The sequence below is a fragment of the Theobroma cacao genome, chromosome 1, assembly GCF_053813885.1.
Source record: "Theobroma cacao isolate CCN51 chromosome 1, ASM5381388v1, whole genome shotgun sequence".
In the NCBI taxonomy this organism is placed as follows: domain Eukaryota; kingdom Viridiplantae; phylum Streptophyta; class Magnoliopsida; order Malvales; family Malvaceae; genus Theobroma; species Theobroma cacao.
This window is the reverse complement of record NC_142639.1, coordinates 7,017,252-7,026,419: the sequence shown is the minus strand read 5'-3', so window position 1 is coordinate 7,026,419 and position 9,168 is coordinate 7,017,252. Positions and strand designations below refer to the sequence as shown.

Here is a 9,168-nt window from a genome sequence, read left to right as displayed (position 1 = left end):
TACACAAGTCAGCCAATACTCGGTTATATTTGATCCAACATTAACAATAACAACAAATCAAACTAAGAGAACCCGTATCAAAATCAAAAGGCACAACGAATGTCATGTATGCAACCACTTAGTCATAAAACGAAAAAATGTTTTATTAATATGAAATTAATTATAAAGCGACCAAGACACGCCATAATCGGGTCATAAGGGCAACCCTAGATGATTCGTTATAAACATACCTTTACTAGTGAGGTAGCCCAACAATCCGTCGACTGCTCACCCCCTATAAAGAGTTTACGATATTTTACAAATATTCAACCAGTAGCCATTACAGCGCTTGAAATGGGCGAAAGGGGAACAATTTTACAACTAAAGGTGAAGAAAGAGAGGGAGGGACAGTACTTTAAAGTTTGCTTTTTGAGAAGGATGTTTAGTGTCACGAACTACACTCATTTGCTTAAGTATGTGATAGTCCGTGTGGCACTTGAGTGAATGCTTCTACGCAAGTCAGCCAATACTCGGTTATATTTTATCCAACATTAACAATAACAACAAATCAGACTAAGAGAACCCGCATCAAAATCAAAAGGCACAACGAATGTCATGTATGCAACCACTTAGTCATAAAACGAAAAAATATTTTATTAATATGAAATTAACTATAAAGGGACCAAGACACGCCATAATCGGGCCATAAGGGCAGCCCTAGATGATTCACTATAAACATACCTTTACTAGTGAGGCAGCCCAACAATCCGGCAACTGCTCACCCCCTATAAAGAGTTTATGATATTTTACAAATATTCAACCAGTAGTCATTACAGCGCTTGAAATGAGAACATTCCTTTCCTAAAAAGTCTTTCCCCCTAAAGACTTAATAAGTATTTTTGGAGGTATCACCACGAACCATTACATTGTTTGAAAGAGACACATTTCCCTTACAAGTACAAAAGACCCAATCTCATAGATAACTCTACCTTATCATGGTCTGATACAAGATTGACTCATGACACTTAAAGGACATTTAGGAATGTCGTTGACCGCGGGGGGACCCACTGAGCAAAAAACCTTCCTAATCGGATTCAGTGTGCGAAAAATGAAGGAAGATATCTTGTGCATGTGGACTGTGGAGGTGATAAAGATCATGTAAGGACTTTGAGGATCACAAGGAAGTGCTTTCGAGGTGGAGGAATCATGTTATGTTCTTCTGAGTGTGTTTTGAGCAAGCTGAGATTTTGGCTTAAGGTGGGGCATATCAAGATGATGATGGACAGTCTTTGGTTTTGTGTCTCACTCTTTGGTGTAAAATTTGGACCTTCAAGTATAGTGTTAGTTGTAAATGAGAATTTATATTTTGTACATTTTTTATTTATTAAAAAAAAACAAAGAAAGAAAAAAAAGAAAAAGAGAAAAACAAAAGAAGAGGAAACAGGAGAAAAAGAAAAAAAGGAAGAAAAATTTAAAGGAAAACGAAAGATAAAGAAGAACAAAACAGGAAAAAATGAGTGAAAAAAAATAAAAAGGAGGTGGTGGGAAGGACAAAGATTCTTGGGTGTGAGTTATAAGCGGGCAGGGGGTTCTCCCTACGTGGAAGGGTGAAGGGGTTCTTTGATTTTTGCTTCCAAGGAACGGTTCACCGTAGGGGGCTCTCCCTAAGTGGAAGGGGGAAGGGGTTCTTAGGTTGCCGTTTCACAGGAAATGATCTTGGGAGCTATGAGATGAGAATGAAGGAGGAGACGGAGTTGAGAAAGGAGGGCGTTACAGGGGTTTTAGAGAGGAGGGAGCTCGGGGGTGGAGTAAGATCCCCCTGGGAGAGTAGTTTTGGGTCTCTCTTTTAGGGATGGTGTCGATTTAGTTTTCTGGTTTCTTGAGTGGTCCATCGCCGGGATATGGAGGGAAAGCTTTCTTTCTTTTGGAGTTCATCTTTTTCTCCTCCCAGTGTTTTGAGTGTAGGAGGGCTGGTTGGATTTTTCCTTTCCTTGATATTTGAATGTTGCATGAGACTCTTTATGCAGGGGAGTCCAGCTTATGCAAGAGGAAGGAAAAGTTAGTTTCAAAAAAGGAAGAGTGACGGCTTGCATGAGGCTGCAAAATAGTACAGGAGCTTCAAGGGATCCAAAGCTGAAAAAGGAGTGGATCCTTTTGAAGGGGGAAACGTGAAGCTTCTTCCTTGTGAGCAAGGGGGAGGGATCTGTGGGTGACTTCTTCAACATATGTTCAAAGAGGGCGTTCTCTTTTTGCTCTATGGCTATTTTGAAGGTTCGAGAGGGGTTGCGGTTCTGTCTGCCACTCCTTGCTGTTTAAAGTTTAAGGTTGGATTGGATCATGTGTTCATTTTGGAGCTGATTAACTCTCTAATTACTGACGATTTCTAGTTGTCAAAGTTCAGGCTGTTTTGTAACTAGCTTAGGATCTTTTGTTGCCCATTGTCACTGTCTGGATTGGGCTTTCTTGTTTAGTCTTTGCTGCCAAAAGCTTTATTGCGCAACTCTCTTTTGCAAATTGTACAAGGGTAAAAGCCATCTTAAAGCTAGCTTCCTATGCCAATAGGAGTCTTCCACCAATTTTGGGTAGTAGACTTGCTATGGCATTGTAGCTTTCGATTCAATAAAATTCACCTTTCAAAAAAAAAATCCCTCAAATATTTATTCCTTTCTTGTTTTCTTTTCAAATTTAAGTTAGAATCAAAACTCATCATCAATGAAGTTAAGTTTCTTAGTATTATATTTCGTCCATAGAAAAGGTTGGAGGAAAATTCTTGTTAAAAATAAGAAATATTTGAATAACATGAAAATATGACTAATATACTTGTGATAAATTATTCTTAGAACTCTAATTCTTATTATGCTTTTGCAAAAGATAAAAAAATTGTCTCGACCTTTAGGAACAAAAAGAAATAAAAAAAATCTTATCTTATATTTTTCTTTATGAATTTCTTTTCCTCCATTTTTTCATAAATAAATAGTGCTAAATTTTTATGCTATTAAAAAAATTATATCTTATACACAGACAGTGAAGTTTTTAAACTACATAAATGAGATTAAAGAGTTGACACGTGTCCTATTAACATATATTTATGAAAATTAATTGTTAAATGGACATATGAAAATTATATAATCCAGTTTATAAAATTTAAAATTTTCTTTATTGGCGTATTGATTTAAAATTTACAATGTTCAAACAGCCACTAGGTTTTGTGAGTGGCACTGGCAACTCTATTTTGTATGTGTTGACTTCCTCTGTAAATCGGGGTTTCAATGCCATCACAGTCTGTGCCCAGTTACGCGGGAGACTTCAAATGACATCTAGGCTATGGATAATAAAATCACTTTTCAAAAAAAAAAATTTGTGCTATTAATTAATTCAAAAAAATAAAAACAATTTAGAGGTGGGATGATAGAAACACTGACATGAGAAATGTATAATGCCAACTTAATCACAAATCTTTTGTGTCTTTATTCAGACTTGTAATTTTAGATTGCAATTGCTTGGTAATGTCTATATTTTTCAAGTTGTAATATGGTTTTTGAAATTTTTGAAGCAATAAAAAATAAAATCGATTATACAACCAATTAAAGTTGCTTTGATTGAATGTAATAAGGTAATTGAATTTAAAAGATTAAAAAATATTATATATGCCAAAGGAGAAAAGGATGGCGGCTTACATTGTTCTATTTTCTACTCTTTTTTAATTTTTAATTTTTTTAAAAAAACAAATTAATCATTTACGGATTCGTGCTGATATTTTAAGCAAATGTTGATTGGAAAAGAAAAACTAATAAAAATTTATTGATTCATTATAAATTTATTGAGCTTGACAATTTAATATATTAAAACTTGAAAATCTTGAATTTAAACTTTGAAAAAGAGCAAATTTGTGAGATGGAAAATGATTATTACCTTCACCTATGATTGTCGTTTTCTTTAAAGAGAGTTTAAGTTTTAAGATGTAAATCTCCTCTTTCCCCTTACCACCTAATCAAATGTACCAAAAACAATAATAATAATAAAAAATTAGAGATGCCGATTTAGATTTAAGTCAGAGATCAGTGGAAATACAAAAATTAGCAAAAATTTTATAGAAAATTGTAGTCAATGACTTTGTCATTCAAATTGGAGGGCTTAATAAAATGGAATCAGTCTTTTCAAACTAGAGACTACTTATATTCCACGCATTACGAAATTTGATGAATGCATTACCAGCCAATTCGAATCCAAACATATGTATGTTCTGGAGCAAAATATGTCTCTTTAGGAAAGGAAGCAAAGTATGCTTTAAGAATATAAGAACATCAGATTGAGAAAAAGAGCATATGACCAATTTAAACCCTGTTGCTTTAGCAGTAGTACAGAATGCAGGTGTGACGAGCTAACGAACGCAACGTGTAGAAGAGCGGGTAGAACCTGATCTAAAGCAGGGCTTCTTCGGCTTGTCAAAGATGCCAGGTCCATAAGTGGAAAAGAAAATCTCAACCAGGAGAGGGAATTGCAACAAGGCGAAAAGGGTAACTGGAAGACTAGCAAGCAAAATAATTGGAAATGAAACCCATGCTATTCTTTCATGGAGAACAATGAACAGGGCAACTCCAAAGGCTATCATCATGGTTGCTATGGAGAAGAAAAGCATGGAAAGCCCAATCATCAATTTTGTAGGCACACTCTGGAGGAAATCTTCTTCTCCATATCGGGATGTCAGGATTCCTAAGAACATCAGCAAAGAAGTTGTGGAAGTGAAAAGTGACAATGCATCAGATATCATGAGAATCAAGAAGGAACTTCGATGCAAATAGAGCGGGACCCCTGCCTCATCATATCCTCCAGGCACTGTAAACACTACCGAAAACATAATGGTGACGATTAGAGCAGTAACAACCGTGCAAGATTCCGCAGTTTTCTTGGTCCATTGCTCCCCTTGTTCCACTAATTTCCTATGATGATCAGTGAACAAAGCTCGGGGTGTTTTGAAATGGTTGTTGATCATCTCCTTGTACTTGGGTTGTACAGCACTCTCCACTTCCTGCAATCAAAATAAGAAAGAATTTATGGATGAGTAATTTTTCTTTTACTTTAGTTTTAAACCTAAAGAAGCTTATGTATGTATGTATGAATGTATGTAATCACCTTAAACCATTGAAGCTCCCGTTGCATCTGCAGAGCTGCACCTGAAACACGATCAAGCTGAGAGGAAGGAGCTAAGAATGCTGCCTGGTGTAACATGTTGTTAAAATCCTTATCCCAATGAGTTGCCACATAGTTTTTCTTTGCACCCATTTTATATATAAGGCTGAAAATCTTTTCTTGGCGTTCAGCGGTTGCAACAAAAAATATGTTCCGGTCCTTGTCATCATGGAACCAAATCACCTCAGGATAATGTTTCATGATCTCTGTGACAAACTCAACTAACCCTTGCTTAACTGCTTCAAATAGTGCTTTCTTTACCAGAGATACCAATCTGTTCTCATCTTCTATAGTTGATGCCTCTCGGCAAACACAAGTTAACAGTTCTTTGGCTTGAACATGCGTCAACTTCAACTCATATATGCTTCTGACTCCTGGGACTGATGGCAACAAGCAGAGTAAGGCTCAAGCAGATATGAAAGGTAGGTAGAGTTGTTGTTTCTTACCAGTAAGTTTTAAGCATTTCCAGAATATTTGCGATAGTAGGTGAAGTGCTGCATAAACGAAACCTGATTTTCAAATTCAAGTACAAATTAGGTGATGCAGTATTTAGAAAAGTAGGGATTTGTGCTCAAATGATTCTAAAAATTAATGTCAGAACAGATCTAAATAAAAGAAAATGCAAATTTCTACTAAGAAATCTGTGACTTGTTTTATATATATACCTCGTTTAGTCAAATTTTTTGGATGAGTTGGACCTTCAGGAGGTTTTTCAATATCTCCCGAATTGTTGAGAGAGGCGTTATGTGGATGCAACTGAATACCTGAAGCCAAGAATGTACAATAATGCAGCCACAGATAAAGCTCAATTTAATGACTCTACTATAGCTCCAATTTCGAAGATAAGTTCCAAGTGAGAAGTTACCAACATTTATATATCCACCATTGCCAAGTTTTAAGTTGAGTTCCACTTGGAAATGCAGATGGCTTTTGAGCCAAAATACGCAGGGCCGTGTCTCCATCTGTGTCTTCAGCAATTGCCAATTGCGGATAGCCCTGGACTAGATCCAAAGCAATATCTGTATGGCATAAAGGAAGAACAGGTAAAGGTTAAATAAGAAACAATGAACAAAAGGAAAGAGTATAGAACCAGAAGAGATAGTAAAGCAATCCTCTCGTACCGTAAAATTCATCGATAATACAAGCAGTGAGAAGAAGGGCTCCATGATTTTTATTAGTTGGATCAAGCTCTTCCTTGGGAGTCTCCTCGTAAAGATACTGCACCAAATTCCTATGCCCATAGAGAGCAGCCACAACCAGAGGGATCTGGTCATATTCATTTGTAATGGTAAGCAACTCTCTATTCTTTTTCAGCAATAACTCTGCAATCTCTGTTACTCCTCCAACGGCAGCAAAATTAAGGGCTGTTGAACCAAATTTCTGTTTAACTGCTATTTCTTGTGCAGACATGTGCCCCACCAACTCCTCAACTATCTCTACATGTCCCGCTAGGACCGCAATGTGAAGAGCTGTGTCGCCATCAGCGGAAAGGCTACTGGACAATGCACTTGGGTGCTGGTCAAGGAATTTCTTGGTAGCTTCCAAATCACCACTATCCACAGCTTTGTACAAGGGCAGATAACGAATGTATGCATCCTTTAAATCTGCCAGGTTTCACAACAAAATAGCTTGAAACAAACACAAGGTAGCATTTTCGGAACAAAAACTTATTTATTAGGTACGTTTTCAAGCTCATTTGAAGGAGTGCCCTCCTTCAATTTCAATTGTACTTGTTCCTAAGTGTTAGTGACCAAAATTTGATAAAACAGAGAGATGGAATAACCTTCATTCTCATCTACATTGCTCGTTGATCTCTTAGGAGCACCAGGGGTAGCTTCCGTGGGCCGCATTTTGTTATGGGAAACAGCCTATTGACAATGGGAAACTGAAAAGAAGAAATGTGAGTAAAACTGCTAGATGAACCAAAATTGACTCTCAACTATTTCCATTGAAATTAAATCAAACTTAACTATGTTAAGCATTAACTCTATTATCTATAATTTGTATTTGGTTGAACCCTCTTTCCCTTCTATGAAGGCATGCACCTGCATGCTTCATAGTTGCCAAATGATGAAAATAAATCGTTCATAATTAGAAAACTTAATAGAGTTAGATATGTAATATCCTTGAAAACGTTTTAAATATTGCTCTGTTATGACTATGTAATGATAAACCAAAGCAAACCCAATATTTCACATGATCTTACATAAAAGAAAACCTATGCAACACATGTATATGATGACTTTATCAATCACTTACAGGCTATATTTTCCAGGCCTTTGTACTGCAAATAAGTGTTGGTTGAACTCAGATATTAGGTAACCAAGAAGGATAACTTACGATCCATATTTATATGGAGAAAATTAACGTCTCAGCTAATACGAAATATGAAGAAGTTAATCAAATAGTTTTTAATTAATTTACCTTCAATGGAATGTTGCAGCTGTTTCATCAAATTGCCACCACCGAAAACACTACAGATCTGTCCAAAGTGTAAGAAATTCTTCTTTGGAAATTGATCTTTTGCCCCTCCTACATGCTTTTCTGCTGCTAAAGGCATAAACAAAGAATAAGTAATGGGATGTTGCAGATAATTTGGAGTCCAAGTTTAAAGAAGAAGAGAGAAAAAGGAAAAAAGAAGATTGTTTGATGCATATATAATTTCCTCAGAGATGATCCAAAAGATTCTGCTTAATACCTATTATTTCTTCTTTTGTCTTTTTCTTTTTGTCTTTCCATCTTTTATTATGCCATGGCATCTTTCTTTAAATTAAAGATTCTTTAAGGTAACTTGAACCAAATTAGAATTCCTTTTGAATACTTTAGTTGCTGTAAAGAATGCCAATGTTCTTGAAACCGCTAGAGTTTTCCCTCTTCTAATAATACCTTTTTCCTTTCCCTTGTTGCAAGAACATAAACGTTTCAGGTTAAACTATGAAAGCATTCTTAATTGAGCCATTGTCAAGCTCATGTAAAAGAAAAATTTGCTGCAAATTAGTTTTGGGTTTAAGAAAGGGTAATACCATTATGTCCAATGATTACAACTTACCGATAATATAGCTTTTCCCCTTTCACTTTTGATCCTGGACCAATGTTGTGGCATCAAAATAATTAAAAGTTCAAAGTGGTGTGCCTACTGCCTTACCTCTTTTTCCTTTTTCTTCTAATTTTATTTTGCCCCCTGCTGCTGTGTTTAGTCAATTGCTTTTGCAGCAAGTTGATCCTGGTGTGCTCTCCTTTATTGTGCAACTGAATCTATCTATACTTTAGGATTTTAAGTTACAATTGTTCAAAAATCATAAAATGTGACAATTTACGAATATGTATATGTACATATGAAGGATCTAACAAATTAACAATATGAGAATACACTTACTTGGGGCATATGTTATTCATCAACCCGTATGATATGGAGCAACGTCATCGGATCCAATGATATTCTTTCAATGATCTCATCATATTTGGTATAGAAAAATTTTGTTTAATGAGATTATATATACAATTAACCTGGATTCCCATTTTAGGATTTAATGTTTGTAAAACTTTTTATTACTTGATGTAAGGTCTTAATTTTTGGTCAATTTAGGATTTTATTTTTTTTATTTTGATTAATTTGAAAAAAATTGATAATAGAACAAAAAATGCAAAATGAAAAGTGTTTCATTTAATTTTTTGAATTACCCTTAAATTATACAATAACAGTTAAAATGAATTAAATCCAATATATAACTTGTAAATTAGTACATCCAAGAGAAGGAACTGATTAACAATTAACCATAATAATTAGTATAACATATAACCAGTGAAAATTTACCATAAAATTTAAAAAAACAAAAAACAAAAAAAAACCCAAGTGGGATTTTAATTTAGGATCTAGTGATCCCAAGGCTTCCACCATATCATTGAATTAAGTTCGATATCGATGGCTATATATTAAGTTCAAAATTAATGGTTATAAAATTTTGTTAGGAAATTATATGTATCAATACTAATTACAAT

The 9,168-nt window shown here is 35.1% G+C and overlaps 1 protein-coding gene across 4 annotated transcripts; it reads right to left on the bottom strand.

Moving 5' to 3' along the window:
- Positions 1-4,220: 4,220 nt before the first annotated feature.
- On the bottom strand, positions 4,221-7,819 carry LOC18611803 (uncharacterized). Of its 4 annotated transcripts, none has more exons than XM_088803339.1 (8): positions 7,594-7,819; positions 6,953-7,054; positions 6,291-6,773; positions 6,039-6,188; positions 5,835-5,933; positions 5,616-5,678; positions 5,113-5,549; positions 4,221-5,008 (listed from the first exon to the last, which is right to left on the bottom strand). In XM_088803339.1, the coding sequence occupies exons 2-8, from the start codon at positions 7,017-7,019 to the stop codon at positions 4,361-4,363; spliced, it is 1,947 nt and encodes a 648-aa protein (XP_088659465.1). In that variant the 5' UTR covers positions 7,020-7,054; positions 7,594-7,819; the 3' UTR covers positions 4,221-4,360. The 4 variants fall into 4 exon arrangements, with proteins under 4 accessions (XP_088659465.1, XP_088659457.1, XP_088659460.1 ...); XM_088803331.1 differs by having other exon boundaries at positions 6,953-7,034; positions 7,595-7,819; XM_088803334.1 differs by having other exon boundaries at positions 5,616-5,663; positions 6,953-7,034; positions 7,595-7,819.
- Positions 7,820-9,168: the final 1,349 nt, after the last annotated feature.